Source organism: Aythya fuligula, chromosome Z (assembly GCF_009819795.1).
Source record: "Aythya fuligula isolate bAytFul2 chromosome Z, bAytFul2.pri, whole genome shotgun sequence".
Taxonomy (NCBI): domain Eukaryota; kingdom Metazoa; phylum Chordata; class Aves; order Anseriformes; family Anatidae; genus Aythya; species Aythya fuligula.
The window spans coordinates 35,205,426-35,225,541 of NC_045593.1; the positions used below are offsets into that span (position 1 = coordinate 35,205,426).

Here is a 20,116-nt window from a genome sequence, read left to right on the forward strand (position 1 = left end):
TTTATTCAAGTAGTTCCCCTGTATTTCTTTATTTATCTTCATGGAATATTTACCTTATAGATTGTTTTTTTTTTTTAAATATCTCTATTTTTGTTTATTTTTAATGGGAAAATGGGGTCGTGGGATGTTCTTATTTCAGTATCCATGCAGAATACCTCATTTTAATGGGCATTAAATTTAAAATGTGTGCTTAAGTTTTTCATGGTGGTAGTAAACATCTTAAGGTGATTTGTGTAGTGAGTAGGATAATTCTAATTACAAGTCAGCCCTTTAATTTTGTGCTATACAGTACTTCTTGATATGCAGTCAGGATGATTTTTTGGAGTTCACAAAGCTGTTCTTTTACTACCCTCTGCTGGATGTAAGGGAGAAGTCCATGAAAAAATGCAGGTTACAGTAATGAATAGAAATGGTAAATTTAGAATCTTTCTTCTTGTACTTTGACACTCTTGGAGATGATTAATTCTAATGCATTAGATTATAAAGAGAGTAAGGAGGAAAAAAAGTCTATCCGGCCAGTCCACCCAAGTCCCCCCCTCCCCTTTTATTATTTTTGAAATGTTACTCGGGTTTTATACTTCCTATTATTCTGAACATGGTCTAAAGGAGTACATTTCTAGTTTCTGGAGCCCATCTCTAGTTTCTGGAATTAGACTATTCATTCTTGGCAATTCTGCAGAAGCTTGCCTTTATTCTGCTGCAAGAAAGCTATTGGTATCATGTCTAACCTGCTAGTTTTAGCTTGCAACGGTACCGAATGTGGTGCCCATTGCATGGGCTTGGAGTCCTTCTGAGCACATACTGTACCAGAAAAAATTGAAGTGGAAACCCTGTCAGTGTTCTTCATCTTTAGCCAAAGATACAGCAGTCAAACAAATTATTGATATATTTGTATTGAACTCATCAAGATTCTACAAGTTACAAATATAAGTATTCTGGAAGCAGAGTCTATTATTTTAGCCCGTTGCTCTAGTGCTCTGGAAAGATGATTTCCTGGGAAATATAAAGAAATTTGTATTTATAAACAGTGTTTCTTGTGATGTGTTTAGCTGCCAAAAAGCTGGGAGGGAAATCTGTTTGATGAACAGTGAGGAGAGGAGAATCGGGATTTTTATCATGAGAAACAGAATTATTAGTTCATAAATTTCAGTCTCTGTCTTGTTCATAGAAATGCAATGATTTTCTATTGTTTGTTTTGTGTTTGGGGTTGCCAACTTTTAGTAAGCTGAAGCTCAGTGTCTCTCAAGGTTTTAAAGCCTTTCTCATGAGTCCTGAAATATGTCCTATAACTTTGTGCATTTTATTTTGGAGACTTTGAATATGTTGCCATTTAAAGATGAGTCCCTTAGCTTTCCTAATGCCTTTCCCCATCAACCTCCATTAAGTATATTGACCTTTTCATGTCCTGCTAAATGCATCATCTTGCAATAACTTGGTAATGCTTCTGTGGTGGGAAGATGACTGCAAAGAAAACTTGTTGGAGTGATGTCCACCTCTGTACTTACAGAAGGTGTAGGCACATGTAATAATTCAAGGTTGCAGGTGCACTAAATTTCTTACTGTATCCAAATCAGAGAATCAAGAAATTGAGGTCCCAGCTAAAATCAAAGTAAGAGTGGAGAAAAAAAAAAGCAACAACACACACCCCACCACCAACAAAACAAAAACCAACCAACCAAAAAAAAAAAAAAAAAGAAAAAAAGACCTGCTTTTTAATTTTATGTGTTACTAGTAAATTCACTGTGAATTACAGTGTAAAGTAAGTTAGATAGGTCTCATAGGAAAAACTTGAAAAAGCCCCAAGGAGTGTGATAGAGAACACATTCCTCACTAGTTAACAGTGTCACTGCTTGAAATTTAAACTCTTTCCTGTCTTCTATGTCTACACACTTGATGGCTTTTTCATGTGTCCATAATGCACACCTCCTATCTTGGAATTCTAGCTACTGTGACTGTCTTGTATCCCCTCTAAGAGCTGCAGTTTTCATAATGATACCTGTGTGGTGGCTCTGAAGTTTAGGCTTCTTCAGTGACAAGTTCACTGATGTAATGGAATTCATCTCTGAGAGGATATTCCCCTTTATCATCTCATACTTCATTGTATTACTCAAGTTGAGGTTGAAGGCTGTTCACTCTTAACTTGCTATCAGACCAAAACCCAATACTGTCTTCTGTAGACCTTAACAGGAGCTAGCAATAAAGCACGTGTAAATCTTATCTGTGTTCATATATAAAGTAACAGTGTCAGCTAATGTGCTCTTACAGGGTTTATGGGTTATGGAGCATGGAACCAGAAGGGACATTCTTTTCCCCTCAAGGTAGAAAGGGAGAGCAGCTGCAAATCAGTTGCAGAATAGAATGAACTTGGACTTTAATCAAAGTCAACCAAACTGTATAATTTTAACAGTCCTAGTTTTTACTTTTTTTTTTTCTTTTTTTTTTTTTTTTTTTTTTACAGCCAAGTACATGGGTGATCTTGGAACTCCCATGCCAATGCAGTTGTTGATCCGGTGTTGCACAGGTCAAATATGGCTCTTCTGTCAATGATGTATGTTACTCTAGACTTCATATATAGGAGATGTTCAGTGAGGATTAGCTGAGCTCCCTTACGCTTGTAGTTATGTACTTTTATAGTTACTAAAAAGTTGTTTATTATCTGGACAGGAGATGGCTCCACCTTACCATGATCAAGAAGCACTAGCCTTTCTAACACTAGGTGGAAATGGTCAGTACATTTCCCAAAGATGTGCTTAGACCTGACCTCCTGATTTCAATTAGGATTCATAGGGAAATGCTTTTAAGTTGGAAGAAATTAAGATCTTAATCTGAATATGGAAGCACACAAATAGAGTGTGTGGATGATGATGCTGATTTGACACATCTATCTTCACTGAAAACAGTATCTTGGCTGAGCATTGCCCTTAGGGGCTGGATCTCAGCCATGGGATGTGTAAGTATCCTGAGAGCTTGTTAGTAAAAATGAAACTGAAAAATCATGCGGAAGTGATCTAAATAGAAGCAGAGAAGATAAAAATTATTTCTGTTACAGTATCTAAACTTAGTAACTGTTGTAAACATACATTCATATTTTTGTTTTCTTCGTTTTTCTTTTCTCTGAAAACAGGTATTTTGATGTAAATGTAAGTATCAAAGGATTCCATTTTCATGGCTGTGGCATTGTACAAGTGTAAGATACTGAATTACTCTTTCAGTATGCACTTCCCCAGTATTCACAAAAATTTCAGTGCTTAAAAGAAGGGTGAGAGGCAGAGAAAAGTGGAAGCCACACAGGCCAGCATGGAAAATGGTACTGCAAACTGTTAGCATGTGCAAAATGTCTCCTAGAAACCACATTAGCATTGGCATGAAACAGGCCAGTGGAAAATGTGGGTGAACCTTCAGGGATTAAAGGAAATAGTCTAACCATAAAGCATAGTTGCACCCATGAATTGTAAGGCTTGCAGTGAAGTTTCTGTAGTAATTTTTATTTGCCATTTCTCAAAAGACACAATTGTGTCTGTGCTCTTGTGGAAACAGATGTGAGATACTTTGTCCTTTAAATTAAGACCTAATTTGGCTCAGTTTGAATATCCGAGGAAACTTTGGAGATTCCACGAGTTTCTGTGTAGTACCTTTCTTAAGATGCCTGTCTTCAGATGCCTGTCTTCAGATATCCTGCAGGTGCACATGGAAGTCACAGATGAGCTCTTCAACTACTGCATCTTACTGGATAACCAATTTTATATCAATGTTGGATATGCAAACACCTTGTAACCACTGGAGAATACACTTTTTTGGATCTATCCTTGAGATATACCTCTCTGGCTGGCTTGGACCTGAAAAGAGGCATTCCAAGCTAAAATAGAAAGTATTCCCACTTGATTCCCAACTGAGAGACTGTGATCTGTATGTCTGAGACCTGCAGGTTGTTTTCAAGCATATTCTTTGTATGAAGGCATTGTGTAAAGTTTTTGGATACATGGTTCTGCAAGGAGGGTGATCCTCATCTTCTGCGAGATTCAAAGAGGTTTGGCTAATGTGATTCTGGTACCAGCAGATTTTTTTTTTTTTTCCTGTTTGTTACCTTTCTGTTTATCAGAAAGGAAAGTGGAACTCCTCATCCCACTTTTCCTTCTGGAATTGTTCATATAGTGTTACAGGTTAGATTCATCCCTGACATCTCTTTCTTTCCCTCATGGAGTGCATAATGCATCATTCTCTCTGGCAGAGTATGCAGCTTCTCAGTGTGGAGAGAAGTGTTTATAAAGATCAATAGAGCCTGTTTAAAACTTTACTAGCAAAATAGTCAGTATGGTGTATTTTTAGTTTTAGTTTTTGGTTCTGTTGTTCCCAAATAGATCGTCAGTCTCAGTTTGGAATCGACGTACATTTTTTCTGTCTAATGTGCACTTAGATAAACAGTAATTCCCAAATTCTTTTCTGTATAGCAGTCTAAGCAAATGTGAACTTCTCTGTATTTGATAAGTCTTTCAGTTGTTTAGCAAGGTGTATGTGCTGATTGCTGGAAATACATCTCTTGCAGTTTCTGTTTTCCCACAGATTTTCCATTCAATTGTCTGGCATATGACTGCTTAAATTTGCTAAATGTATGGTGAACCAGAAGCTGTAGCAATCAAGTCACAGACCTCTGGAAAAAGAATATTCATTGTTGTACCAGACACAGACAACATCTATGTTATTTCCCCAATTTACACGTGTAACTTTTCTGCAAGCTCTTTTAAACATGTGAGGCTATTCTGGATAAGAGAGCTGCTTATACTGATAAACTAAGGTTGAGTTTTACCAGAATAATCTTTCAAGACATTTGAGAAGAATATAGTTCAATCGTCATCTTCGGTTTCTCCCAATCCAAGAACTAGTGGCACTTCTTGTCTGGTCCCTTACAATGACTTGACTTGATTGAAAATATATTTCAGTCCTCTCCCTAGGTCCGTGTTTTTTGAAGCTTCAGTAAACTCATTTAAGCAAGATTTTAAAAATCAGAGTGGTGACAAACTACTGCTATGACTTAAGACTTTGAAGAATCATACTCTAGAAGGTGAACTTCAAAAATAAGGACAGGAATTGAGATTCCTAACCTTGCAAAGAAACCCCTATTTTGAACAATTAATTTGCTCAGGTCTTTATATGGGGAGATTATCTGTAAGATTCTATTATTTTCCCACCTATTTTTGATTTCTATAATATAATATAATATTCCTGTATTCACTGTCTTGAGTATCTTTTGAATGCTTTCCATTGGATACATGCCAGGTGCATCTAGGTTGTCTTTGATTGGTGTCTAGGATTCATACCTCTTAACTACAGCCTAGACATGTTGTCTTTTGTTCCAAGCTCTAATTAGAAGCCTGTTTCTCACGTTCCAGAGATAATTAAGAATCTCTGTAGATGAAACACTAGTTTTCCCAGTACTTCCCTTTTTAGGCTTGCTAGTTATGCAAGTTAATTCTTCAGTAACTGCGATGGTTCAAGCAAATGAGCCATCTGCAAACACGTCTTTTTAAATGGATTTGCTCTTAATTCAAAGAGTAAAAGAGTGATGTGTTGGTACTTCTTAAGGTGTATGATTGCTCCTGCCTCTCTTTCTTCATTGTTTCACATTTTTTAGGACTGCAGTTGTGTATTTTTTGACAGTTTGTTTCCTTTGGACCTTTACTTTTCCCTTGCAGTTAGTGTCTGTCATGTCGGCTTAAAGAAGTGTGCTCTAGTTTTAAAGAACTATACCAAGAACTGATACATATGTGATCTGTTTTGGAGATGAGGGTTGCTCCAGTTTTGCATTCTTGCAGATGCCCTCAATCAAGCTGTTATTTGTTCTCTCTGTTTCCACTTTTCTTCTTGGGACTGATGAAATCTCATTGTCCTAGGGGGCCTCTATTTGTGAAAGTCAATTAACCCTTGTGATAGTGACCTGCAACAAGCAGAAAGCTCTTTTGTTTCAGATGAGGAGAGGTCGACAGGAAGGAACAGAGTGAAGTTCTTGGTTGGACTGATGCTCAGGAAACAAAAAAGGATTCTGTAGTCTAATGTAGTACAGAACATGTGAATTACTAAGTTATGCCTAAAAACCTGCAGAATCACTTTTTTTTCTTTGATATATAAATAGACACTTGAGCAAGCTGACCAAAGATGGAAAAACATTTTTGCCCTTGAGTGTATGTCATGAAATGTTCCCAGTGAAGTTTTCACTTCTTAATTTTTTAAAATAATTTTACTTCTCATGCTAAATGTTGTGATAAGTACCTATCTTGCTCTTCCCTATACTCTTCTAATCAAAGATTGACTTTCTGTGAGTTACTACAGAAGAAATGAAATCCACCTCACTTATATATATTGTTTACTGACTACTTTTACTAGGGTGGCAGTATTCTTTAGTAAAACCATTCTGTTGATAGCTGTTGATCTGTTGGAGAATGCTAAGGGGGTCCTTCCAAACTGATCCAGGAGGTAGTTTGATAGTTCTGCATTAAGGCTAAAGGGGAGTAAGAGCTGATGTATGGAAAGAATGAGGTTGTTAAGAGTCTAAACCAAGTTGTTTCTGAGAATAGTCTTAGAAAAATAGAAGTACAGGGGGAATGTTTGTGCAGGATTTGTGGACTTATTTATTTAATAATTATGGTAAGCAGATAAAATTCCCGAGAAGAGAAAAAGTCTAAACCTTCTGACAGATCTTACTGTGGAGTAGGTTTGGTAAGCTCTGTGCTGTTGCTGCTTTTCTTTTTAATAGGCCTTCTATGGACATCAGTTTTAAAAATCTTTCCTTTTTTTGTGTGTGTGTATGTGATTATACAAATGAAGTTTCAATTTATTGCCAAGAACTTTTGTTTTAACATCTGTTAATGTTTCTCCTCTTAAATGTTTGGAATCAAGATGCAGTCTCACATACTTAGTACTTTATTTTACATTTCCAAAATCAATAACTTTGATTGTATTTGTGTAACCTGAAATGTGCTCATGTTAAATGGCTTCTTGATATTAATTCCTTTTTCTTGGTCTTCCTAATTTAACTTGAAACCAAGAGACAATTTGGGATATATTTTTCTTCTCAATTCAGTCATCCATCACAGTGAAAAGATTTTATTGATAGAAAACAATGTAGTTAAATTTACATGCAAGTTCCTGTTGTATCAGATCTTTGGTTACTGCTTTTGATAAAAATAGTTTTCCAGATGAAACTCTGTTCAGACCTTTATCTGTATGTATGTGTCTGGTGATCACTTTTGTGTTTAATGTAACTTGGACGATTTTTCTTCAGCTTGAAACACTTGAAGACAAAAAAAAAAGCAACAAAAACAACAAAAAGTTAAGTAAAAAAATAACCTATCGTTTGAACTTTTGGTGGCCAATCCAAATTTCACAGTAGATTTTTAGCATAGTTATTTGCATTCTTCTGCTTTTCTCAATTTTGAAAGAATGGACATGAAAGATTCACAAGTCTAATTCAGACTTATTGCTTAAACTATGCATACATCTGTATGTTCTTTTGTATAATGACATGTGCTAACTGACTAAATTAGATATTTGGTAAAAGATCATACGCATACTGTCTGCTAGACTAAAACATAAAATAGTTATAGGTCAGGGAACACAATAAAGAATACGAAGTTAGTTCTTTGAAGCATTACAGACTGGAATTTTTGATGCAGAGAAACTGACAGGTCTAGAGCTGCAAAGCCCTATTTTTATCACATTAATTGGAAATTACGTGCCAAAACCAATATTTGTTTAAGGAATTCTCTATATTCTTGATGCTTTGTCTGTCTTAATACTGAAATTGCAGGTACTCTGTTGATAAATACTCATTGTATTTTGAAACATATAGGATGGGGTTGTGTTACCTCAGGTGACAACCTTGGTGAACAAGCAAATAGCAAGGTAACGAGTAGAACATTTAAGTTTAATGTTTTTATTTTCTCATTTCAGCCACAGTTTTGTTCATTCTAAAACAATGCAGCAATAACATAATGTTATGTTAATTTCTTTATCTAAACAGAAAATATTGTTTACATGCCTAAAATAGTAAATTATTATCTGGATATGTATTTCTTGGTACATCACAGTTCTTACATCATTTCTTGATATATCACATTTCCAAGTACAAGTTCCAAGTTCAGATCTACCAGGTTGGTATACAGAGTCCTAATATACTGAATGAACAGAATAATCTTTGTGTGCTATTTACTGTCTGGACTTAAATTTCTTCAAACTGTATTTCTAGGCAGCTACAGTGAGAATAAAGAAATTGGAAGAAAACACTGAAGCAGAGAGAGCAGCGCATTTGGAATCCAAGTTCAATTCAGAAATCATCCAGGTAAGCTGTTTGTTAAATACTTTATGGAAGTGTACAGTAAAAGAGTTGATAAAGATGTAAAGAAAAAATCTTCCCAAAATGGTAAGACCACTTACTTTACTCAACAAGAACATTAAATATATATTTTTTGTACTGTGTCAAAACTGTAATAGCTGATACATAAAGGGAAGAATAGAAACATACCTATTTTTGAGGGACCATTATTTTTTATATTAACATTTTAGTTACATTTGTACATTTGAGAGAATAATTTTTCCTAGCATTTAAACAGTGTGGGAAAAGGAAATATTTCACTGGAGTTAAACACCATAATACTAGTCAAATATCCTGTCTTATATCTTTTCAATGGATGCTTACTAGAACACCCAGTGGATATATCTAACTTCTTTAGGAATGGGATAATCAAAGCACCCTGAAACTGCAGTTCCAAATATGATTTTTCAGAGTAGATTTCAGCTTCAAACAAAATTATAGTATCAGCAATTACCAGGAAAGGTTAATTGTATGAGGAAAAGTAGCATATATATACCTGAATATTAAATCTTTAAATGATATGGGGTTTGACCAAGTAAGAAAATTATGGCTTATTTTAAAAAGCAAACAAGAAGAATTTAACTAGCAATTCTTTAGTAATCTTACATTTTCACACCCTTTATAATGTATTAAAAAAACTCCAAAACCCACTTCTTAAAAAAATAATCTTAAAAGAAGACAAAAATATTTTATTTTTTTTTATTTTCTGAGTAACAAAAATAAGTACTGCCATTCCTGAGATAGTTATTTTCCTAGTCTCATGATCTGCTCAGTCAACAGGCACTTTTTTTTTTTTTAAATGATGATTAATGCGCTAAAAAGGAGGTATTCAATTTTCTTCGTTTACTTTCCCTACTTCACCATCTTCAAAGGAACTGGGAGGGCAACATTCCTTAAAGTTAGGATCTTCTCTTTTATGAGTTAATGACTGGTAAGGTTTTATTCCATGTTCATGTACGTGGACTTTACAAGCGTGTTTTGTGCTGAGCAGAAGTGTAGCCTTTGCTGTTATTCCCCCACTTCCATGCATCTGACTTAAAAAACAGAATTTCCCTGAAAACCGTACCTAAAGCGTAAAAGACAAAATACTCAGACACTACTGAAGGACTATAAAAGGCACTTTTCCTCAGCTTATGTGTTTGTTTCTGTTTGGACTGTTTATATTGATACACTTTTGTGTATTTTCAGTGCTTTTTCTATAAATGCATTAATATAGAATTAATAAAATATAATTGTCTGTAGAACATTGCTTTCATTGTTTTTGTTTGTTTGTTTGTTTGTTTGTTTGTTTGTTTTTATCACTTTGCAGCTAAGAATTCGAGACCTTGAAGGAGCTTTGCAGGTAGAAAAAGTCAGTCAAGCAGAAACTCTTTCGGATTTAGAAATGATCAGGAAGGAGTTCAAAGAGGTAGAAAATGCATATGAGAGAGAAAAACAGAATGCCCAAGAGAACCTGGAAAAACTCAGTATGTAAGTTATCTTCTAAATTTACTGCAAAATGGCAGTAGGCAGCTTGAGTAGCACTTACAGTTTACATTCTCTATAGTATTCTGTCAGTAGAAAACAAACTCATCCTATGCGCTTTGCCAAACCAAGGCTAAGTGCCTGGCATTCTGTTAATAATGGGTTCATACTGGGAGCATACGTATCATGGGAAGGTGGAGAAAATAACCAATCTGTTATGCAGATTATTTGTCAAAGCAAAATACTGAAAATGGTAGTTATAATAGGGTTCTGTCTCCTGCAGTGTATGTGAGAGGTGTAGGAAAACATACATGACAGGCTTTTAGCAGATTTTTTTCACTATACACTTGAATTATAATGAAAATTATTGACCTTGTGGAGCTAGATGAATCTTTAAGATTTCTGTCTTGAAGTTGTGTATTTATAGTGCGTAGTCTTCACTTACAGGTTTTGAATTCATGTGGAAAGTTTTGGCATAGTAAGAAGATGACAGGAAAAAGTGTGAAGTGTGTGAGAGTAGACAATCATAGAATCATAGAATATCCCAAGTTGGAAAGGACCCATAAGGTTCACTGAGTCCAACTCCTGGCTCCACACAGGTGTACCCGTGTACCCAAAAATTCAGACTAAGTGCACAGTCCAAATGCTTCTTAAACTCTGACAGGTTTGGTGCCATGACTACATCCCTGGGGAACCCGTTCCAGTGTGCAACCACCCTCTCAGTGAAGAACCTTTTCCTGATATCCAATCTGAACTTCCCCAGTTACAGCTTAACACCATTCCCTTGGGTCCTATTGCTGGTCACCAAAGAGAAGAGATCAGCGCCTTCCCCTCCACTCCCCCTCATGAGGAAGCTGTAGAATGTGATAAGGTCTTCCCTTAGTCTCCCCTTGTCCAGGCTGAGCAGACCAGGTGACCTCATCCATTCCTCATACATCTTTCCCTCTAGGCCCTTCACCATCTTTGTAGCCCTCCTCTGGACCCTCTCCAACAGTTTAATGTCCTTTCTGTACTGTGGTGCCCAGAACTGCACACAGTACTCGAGGGGAGGCCGCACCAGCACAGAATAGAGCGAGACCATCACTTCCCTTGACCGACTAGCAGTGCCGTGCTTGATGCACCCCAAGATATGGTTGGCCCTCCTGGCTGCCAGGGCACACTGCTGGCTCATATTCAGCTTGCTGTCAACCAAAACCCCCAGTTTCCTCTCTGTGGGGCTGCTTTCCAGCGTCTCGTTGCCAAGTCTGTACTGATAGCTAGGGTTGCCCAGTCCCTGGTGCAGGACCTGGCACTTGCTTTTGTTAAACTTCATGTGCTTGGTGATCACCCATCTCTTCAGTCTGCCCAGATCTCTCTGCAAGGCCTTTCCATCCTCAGCAGTGTCCACAACTCTTTCAAGTTTGGTGTCGTCGGCAAATTTGCTCAGAACACCTTCTAGTCCTACATCCAAATCATTTATAAAAACATTGAGGAGGACTGGCCCTAAAATGGAGCCTTGAGGGACCCCAGTAGTGACTATCCACCAGCTGCATGTGGCCCCATTTACCACAACCCTTTGAGCCCTGCCCATCAGCCAATTGCTCACCCATCACATGCTGGCTTTGTTAAGTTGTATGCTGGACATTTTGTCCAGTAGGATCCAATGAGAAACCGTGTCAAAAGGCTTGCTGTAGTCCAAAAAGATCACGTCAGCTCATTTCCCTTGGTTGACTAGATGGGTGATCTTATCATAAAAGGAGATGAAATTTGTTAGGCAGGACCTACTCCTCATGAACCCATGTTGGCTGGGACCAATGACTGCATTGCCCCCCAGGTGTGCTGCAATAACTTCAAGAATCATCTTCTCCATAATTTTACCAGGCACTGATGTAAGACTGACAGGCCAGTAGGTGTCAGGCTCTTCTTTCCTGCACTTCTTGAAAATTGGTACAACATTTGCCAGCTTCCAGTCTACTGGGACCTCTCTGGATTCCCATGACCATTGAAAAATAATTGAGAGAGGTCCCACAGTGGTGTCAGTCAGCTCTTTAAGCACCCTGGGATGAATCCCATCTGGATCCATGGACTTAAATGGATCCAAGTGGAGCAGCAACTCCCACAGATGTTCAGGGTCAGTTGGGAGTTTATCATTCCCACTGTCAAGGTCCTCTAGCTCAGGGCACCCAGGGTGCTGAAGCCCATCATCTGCATTGAAGATGGAGGCAAAGAAGGCATTAAACATCTCTGCTCTGCCTATGTCCTTGTCTGTGAGGTGACCTTCCTCATCAAGTAGTAGACCTATGTTTTCTTTGGTCCTCCTTTTTCTATTCACATATTAAAAAAAAACCTTTTTATTGTCTCCTAGAGATCTGGCCAGCTTTAACTGTACTTGGGCTTTGGCCACATGAATTTTCTACCTATGAACACGAACAGCATCCCTGTATTCCTTCCATGTTGCCTCACCCTGTTTCCAGCAGCCGTACACATTCTTTTTCTGCCTATGCTCCAGTAGAAGATCCCTGGTCAGCCAGGTTGGCCTTCTGCCTTGCCTGCCTGCCTTCTGGTATTTTGGAATCGCCTGATCTTGTGCTTTTAGGAAGCAGTGCTTAAAGACTGACCAGCACTGATGGATGCCAATGCCTTCAAAAGCAGTTTCCCAGGGAACCTTGCTGACTAGTTCCCTGAGCAGCCTGAAGTCTGCTTTCCCCATATCCAGGGCTGAAGTTTTGGTGGCACTTTTCCTTCTGTTACCATAAATTCTAAACTCAACCACTTCATGGTCACTATGACTGAGACGGCCGCCACTTGCCATGTCTCCCACAAGACCCTCTCAGTTCTCCAGCAACAGATCTAGCAGGGCACCTTTCCTAATTGGCTCCCTTAGTACCTGCACCAAGAAGTTATCATCGAGGTGCTTTATGAGCCTCCTGGACCTGCTCATGTCAGGCATGTGGTGATGATACCAGTTGATGTCTGGCAAGTTGAAATCCCCCATAAGGACAAGGGCAGTTGATCTCGAGGCATCTCTTAGTTCTGCAAAGAATAATTCATTGGCATTGTCGTCCTGGCCAGGTGGTCTGTAATAGACTCCCACAGTGACATCCCCTTTGTTTGTCCCTTAATCCTTACCCAGAGGCTCTCAACTTTGCCATTGCCAACTTGAAGTTCCACGCAGTCCGGCTCATGCTTCACATACATCGCCACCTCGCCTACCCTGCCTGTTCCTCCTGAAGAGCCTGTAACCATCTATTGCAGCACACCAGCCACAAGACTCATCCCACCAGGTTTCGCTTATGCCAATGATGTTGTAGCTGTGGCACTGGGCCAAGACTTCTAGCTCATCCATTTTATTCCTCACACGGCTTGCATTTGTGTAGAAGCACTTCAAATGCGTCTCCCTACACGTAGCACCTTGTGGAGCTGACTAAAGGACCTCACTGGCACACAGTCCCTCTGATTCTAGCACACCACCCCTTAGTTCATCACCAGCGTGCCTGGTTTTATCCACTTCTCCCTTCAACTCTAGCTTAAAGCCCTATCTACCAGCTCTGCCAACTCCTGAGCAAAAATCCTTACCCCTCTCTGAGAGAGGTGCATCCCATCTGGTGCCAGCAGGCCCAGTGTCACTTAGACCTTCCCCGTGATCAAAGAACCCAAAGTTCTGCCGGTTGCACCAGTCCCGAAGCCACGTGTTAATGTGATGAGCCCACTTGTCAGCATCGGTCCCCCCAACTGGAAAGACAGAGGCAAACACAACCTGTACCCCTGATCCTTTAAGTAGTTACCCCAAAGCCCTAAAGTTCATTTTGATCGCTCCCATACTTCTCGTTTCTACCTCTTCATTACCTGCCTGAAAGACCAGTAGTGGGTAGTAGTTGTTGGGCTGTACCAGGCACTTGACTTTCTTAGCAAAGTCTCTCACCTGAGCTCCAGGGGGCAACAGACTTCCCTGTGGGTTGGGTCCGGTCGGAATACTGATGAGCCCGCTTGTCAGCATCAATCCCCCCTATCAGAAGGACATAGGCAAAGAGAACCTGCACCTCTGATTCTTTAAGTAGTTACCCCAAAGCTCTAAAGTCCCTTTTGATTGCTTTTGGACTTCCCTTGCTGCTTCATCATTACCAGACTGACAAAATTACCTGGAATTCCTGTCCCACTTAGCACAATCTCTTTTATCTGGTAACAGGTAGTTTTTGGAAGAATGGCTTTGTTGTGTTCCCCAGGCAGAAAGGAGGATTCATAGTTCTGTATTGTCTTCTTTGGCTGAATCAAGTATATAGTGGGGTAAGAAACTGTCAACCAAAAGAATGGTGTTGGAAGGCAGATAACTAAGCAAAATGTTAAGTAAAGTGAAGGACAGTAATAGGTGAAGTATAGGGAAGGAAGAGGTTTAAGAGGACTTAAAGTTGGTGGTGCACAGTGGGGTCATGGAAGGAGATTGAAGCTGCTAGAATGTGTAGGAGAAAGGCAGAAGTGGAACTTCCTTCACTCTGGGATTATATGGGTCTATACACATAGGTATTTATGTTGACTTAAACAAACAATAGCAGAAAACAGAAGAAACTGGATTTTGTACAGGTAAGGAATTTTGTGGACCTTTGAGCACTGAATTCATCCTTACTATGTACATGGTTACAGAGCTGTTTTTAGTAACATTTGAAACATCTGCTGTGTTATTATTTATAAAAATAAGGACAAAATAAGTCTGAATGTGAGATTATGCATTTAGGTAAACCAGAGCCATATTAAAAGAAATGAATCTTTTTTTTTCTTCCCTAATAAAATGAAATAATTTTCATATAAAAAAAGTTGTGACAATATGTGAAATACATTACGATTCTTTGTGATTGCAGTCTTAACAGTTGGGAAGCTGACTGAATATATTTTGAGACTCTCTGTGGTCCAAAAAGAACATCCTGCCTGGTGGTTCTTGCTTTGAGCATGAATCTGTATTAGCAACATAAATGGCTTTAAACTTAAACTAAGTTATTTGTGTTTCCTTGAAGTAGAGAGCCTGCATCAGTGAAATGACTTTTTTTTTTTTTTTAATTTAAAAAATTATTTTGTGCTCAAAACAGCCTTACTTGAAGATTGTTGGGTCACTGGCTTTACATAAGAAGCAATTTGCATTTTGTGTGTTCTTCATGTATGTAACTTCTTGTTCTTATACAGAATATGGTTCATTTTTTATCTTCTGGTAGGTTGCCATATTCAGGTGGTCCAGAAAATATGGATAATTCATTTTTTCACAGATAAATTCACAGATAATATCTTATCTACCCCACTCATTCTTGGACTGTTTCTTCAGTCCTTCCAAGGTCCAGTATTCCAAGGTCAGATTTTCCAAGGTCCATATCTGTATTTACAGCTAGAGCAGACAAAATCAGCATCCTCAAATGAAACAGATGAATTTGTTTTTTTTTTTTTGGCTAATGTCAATGAAGCTGGAGTAGTTTTCAGCCTAGAAAAACTTTTAATGTCTTGTCAACATGGTATGACTTTCTGTAATGAATCACGGAACCGTTAGTCTTCCAACACTCTCTAGGTACCATTTACTCCTTCCGTCTAGAAACTTCTGGAACTATTCTATTATTATTATTTTTTTTCTGTGTAAGCTCAAAACGTTGCCCTTGAATTGTATGAGCAGCTCATACATGCATAAGGCATTGGCTTTGTTTGTTAATTGGATATCAGTATAAACTTTGTATAATATCCAGACAGTACTTTAACTACTTTCAATTATTTGTTGATTCAAGCAATTATTTCTAGCAGCTTCTGCCTACTGAGAAAATTTTCCTTGATTTTAGACAATGCAAACCTTTCTGTGGAAGCCAACACAATTTAACACTTGGTGGTTGTGTCAACAGAGCTTAAAGAACAGGCATCCACCTGATGGTCTCAGGTGGACCAGTATACTAGTATACTTTGGATACTTGCATGCAGTGGGCATGTACTGCCTCTTTTGTCTCCTGCCTTTTTTATGTTTTGAGGCAAACAAGTATCAGTTAAGCTGATGAGTATCAGTGATTGCTTTCACTGGATCCCGTCATTAGAACTTACGATCTACTTACCTTTAAGGGTTGTGGTCCTTGGACTAATGACAACGTCAGGAGCTTGACATTTTATTTTAAGCCGTAGTTTGGCATCCTAATGTATTTTCCCTTTTTCTGGAGGAGTCCCACAAGATTGTCTTGAAGTCTTACATGTTGGAAAGTGTTGGCTACTTTCATTTATTGTGATAGAACACTTGAAATTTTTTTAGTTGGACTTGATGTGGAATAAATGATACCAAAGTTGGAAGCTATCTAAAACTGTGAGAAATTATTTTCTCAGAAAAAGATGGTTGTAGTAACAGATCCCAAGCAAACAGACTTTTCTGGGTTGCATAATTTATTAATTAGCTCTGAACCCAGTAGCACTATGTAAATTGGAAGCAACAAGGGATCTGGCTCTCTGTGTGAATTTACTTTTCTTGAAGAGTGAGGGCATGACATAGAATAAATTGGAACTTCTCTTACTGTGTTTCTGAAAGCTATGAGAGTAGGAGTGACTTTGGAGGACTGAAATAGACAAATGCCGTCTTTAAGGATAAGAAGTAAACATCTATAGCTAAAATAAAAAAAAAAAAATCAACCATGCTGAAGCAGAAGCACATAGGTATTAGGAGGACTTATAAAGTATTCATTTAGCTAAAATATATGTTATATCTTTATATAAGAGATAAGTCTATAGGATGTATGTAAGAAATAAGTCAAAGCCAGGAAGTGATGATATTTATTCAAAACTTTAAAATTTGGAAGAATTTAGAGCCTTTTGGATTACTTAAAATTCTAATGAGACTGAAGTGGTGGGAGGAAAGACAAGGAAGAGAGAGACCTTGTTGTTGCCACTGTTAAGTTATGTCATAGAATAATTCAGATTGGAAGGCATCATAGAAGATCTTTACTTCAACCTTCTTCTCAAATCAGGATCAGCTATGAAATCAGGTTGTTAAGGGCCTCAACCAGTAAAATCTTGAACACCTCCAAGAACGGAGATTGCACAAGCTTTCTGGGAGTCTGCTACATTTCTTGACTGCCATTATGGTAGAAAAAAGTTTATCCGACTTTCTCCTTTGAACCTTTTCTGATGCAATTTGTGACTGCTGTCTCTTGTCCTCCAGCCATACATTACAGTGATGAGACTGTAATGTCTCAGTCTTCTTGATAACCTAAAGATATTGTAGGGGTCTGTTATGCTCCCTGAAGTCATCTTTTCTCCAGGATGAATATATCAAGTTCCCTCAGTTCTTACATGGCATGTTCTCTAGCCCCTGATCATTCTGGTGGTATTCATTGGAGCTCATTCCAGTTTATTATTAACTTTTTTTCTTGTGCTGCTATTAGTTCTCTACTAAAATGCTATGCTGCTGATTTGTGGCTAGCTTGCTGTCTGACAGGTCTTTTTGGGCAGAGCTGCTCCCAAACTGGTTATCAGCCACATTGCTTCACGGGGGCTCTTCTGTCCCAAACTCTGAACTTCCATGAGCTACTGTTGAATTTCAGAAGCTTCATGTTGTTGTGCTCCTCCTGCCTGTATAGGTTCTTCCTAGTGTATCAGTTTTGTTGTGTTGTGTCCCCCCGGCCGAGTTCAGTGTTATCTGCAAAATTGATGAAATGGCACTCTTGGCCTAATCCACGTGATTGATGAAGATGTTAAACAGACTGTAGTATACACTCCTACAGTATCCAACAGTAGTTACCAGCCACTACTATCTAACCTTTTTTATTTTTAATCTATGTGGTAGTCTGTGTATCTAGACTGTGAATTCCTAATTTGGCTATAAAAATACTATGAGGCAGTGTCAAAAGTTTTGCTAGAATTGAGTTAAACATCATCCACTATTCTCCTTTTGTCAACAACTCAATTTGTTCTATTACGGAATGTAACTGGGTTGGTCAGACATGATTTAACCATGGTAAATCCTCAGTGACTGATTCCTGGTCATCTTTTTCTCTTTCATGAGCCCAGAAATTTGTTTCAGGAGGAATTGGTCTGTGATCTTCCTTTTACATGTGAGGCTAACTGGTCTGTAGTTTCATGGCTGGTTCTTTTGCACTTATCTGAGTACAGGTGTGATATTTGCCTTTCTCCAGTTGCCAGGGACCTCCCTGACCTCCCTGATCTCTATGACCTTTCAAGGGTAATGATGAGAAGCCTAACTATGACACTGGCCAGCTCTGTCAACACATCTGAATGCAGATGTGCTGATGTCTTCAATTTCTATGTATTCAGTTTTCACAAGTAATCCCGGACTCAATCCTCATCTGCTGCTAGCAGTTGTTTGAACCCTGTGGACAAGCATGTTTTCTTTCCTACCACAATACAATGGTAAAATCTCTTTTTCTCCTTGTCATCCTCTACAAACGTAAGTTCCAAGTGAGCTTTGGCTCTTCTGACATCTTGCACACATGCATAAGCAATCTTTCTAAATTCCTCCTTGCATTTGTATTCCTGCTTCTGTCTCCTGCATGTTGTTTGGCCTTGCAGCTCTTATGAGCTGCCTGCTTAGCCATGCCACAGTCTGTTTGTATGTTTGTTTTCATGAGTACCAGGAAGGACAGTTCTAGCAGAAGAATATTTTAAAGCTTTGGATGAATCTGCTGGTGGAAAAATCTAAAGTCATGCCATTCTGAGAAGAATATAGTCAGGAATGTGGAAACATTAGAAGTGAGGTTTTTACATGAAAACAAACTTGTTGATTAAGCAAGACTTGGCATGGTGTTTCTGAAGAGGGCTACCGTGCTAATTAAGTTTTGATGAATTATGTTTATTACGTGTAATTTGGAGTCCATATCAAAATGATCAAGTAAAGTTATGGCTGGAAGCTTAGTAGAAACAGTAGTAATTGAAAAAACTTCTCTGAAAAAAAAAAAGGTAGGACTTTTTCAGTTGAAAAAATAGTGTGTGGCTTCAGAAGCCTTACAATGTGTAAACATCATATGTGCCACATCTGTTGATTATATTTAAAAGTATATAGTGTAGTTCACAAAAGTATTTTTGATTAATAAATGTTCTAATGCTGAAACTTTCCAGATTAAAAAGAGAGTATTTCTCCACAAACAAGCAAATGAACGAGAAGATTGAGGAAAAGAAAAAGGTAATTAAAGATCTCTCTGAGAGACTACAGGATAATGAAAAAACTCGCAGAGAATTACAAGAGGAACTTGCAATGGTAAGACAAAAGGCCTGTGGCACTTGTTACGTAGGGGTTTTTCAACATACTGTAAAAATGCATTTGCTTTGCTGAGCAGTGCAAGAACTCCATTATTACTCTAATCTTACTCATATTACTTTTTTTTTTTTTTTTTTTTAACATGAATAAATGTAGCTAATACACTGGAGAAGCTAAATTGAAAATGTACCTCAAGTGTTCTGCTGAGTATTTAACTGAAGAGCTTTTGCAGAAAACAGCTATTTTAAAAGAGTAGCTATACGAATTTAACTTGTGTTTACATTCCTAGAAAAGGCAGCAATTTGTAGAAACAGATTATGGTTCCTTGTAGGGAATATTATATCTTTGTACCTAGCCCTTTTTCATATACAAGCTTCATTAGGTACCATTGTATGTACACACATTTATTTCACACATCTTGTTTTTACTGCAACATTTGACTATAAATATGCTTGTTTGAAGGTGACAAAGCAGAGGGGATTTTTTTTTTTCTTTTGATGTGGATTTGGCATGTGGGATGTATTTTACTGTGTTACTTTCTGAAATCTTTCTTTTTTATGTGACCAACTGGGGCCTTCCCTCTGTTTCTACTCACCCCAAGTCTGAATAACGATTTTCCCATCCTGTTGCATAGCAGCAGGGACAAAACACATATCTTAGGCATTATCTATAAAACCTTCTCTCTTTCAACTGTGTAGTAGCATTTGCAATCCGATGTAAACTTTTTTTTTAATACTGGGCTGCAAATTTCTTCCTTTTCCATCTCCTGGAGCTGTGAGTTAATGTAAATGCAGTCAATTCCCTGCTGCTGGCAGTTACAGCAGCAGTGAACAGGAGCAGAGGCCTGCAGCAGAGAGGATCTGCAGACTTATTGCTGTCGTCTGTTCAGCTTATCTGAAAACCAAAGATATTTTAAAAGGTTACATGTTCACAGTCTGTAAACAAAAACATGAACAAGTAGACTTGAATTATAGTTTCCTTGACTATGGATAATCAAATAGGTGAAAATTGTAAGTAAGAACTGAATTGGAAAAGAAACCTGTAAGCCTTTTGGAGTGAAATTGCTGAAGGGTTCTCCATCATGAATGTTAAAG

The 20,116-nt window shown here is 38.1% G+C and overlaps 1 protein-coding gene across 4 annotated transcripts in view; it reads left to right on the forward strand.

Annotated features, from left to right (window-relative positions):
* Positions 1-20,116, forward strand: part of CCDC171 (coiled-coil domain containing 171) — a 173,692-nt gene that overhangs the window by 27,345 nt on the left and 126,231 nt on the right. For all 4 annotated transcript variants that reach the window (XM_032205832.1, XM_032205835.1, XM_032205833.1 and 1 more), the window contains exons 6-8: positions 8,240-8,332; positions 9,675-9,835; positions 18,884-19,022. In XM_032205832.1, the coding sequence (XP_032061723.1) occupies positions 8,240-8,332; positions 9,675-9,835; positions 18,884-19,022 (393 nt within the window). The remainder of the gene's footprint in view (positions 1-8,239; positions 8,333-9,674; positions 9,836-18,883; positions 19,023-20,116) is intronic.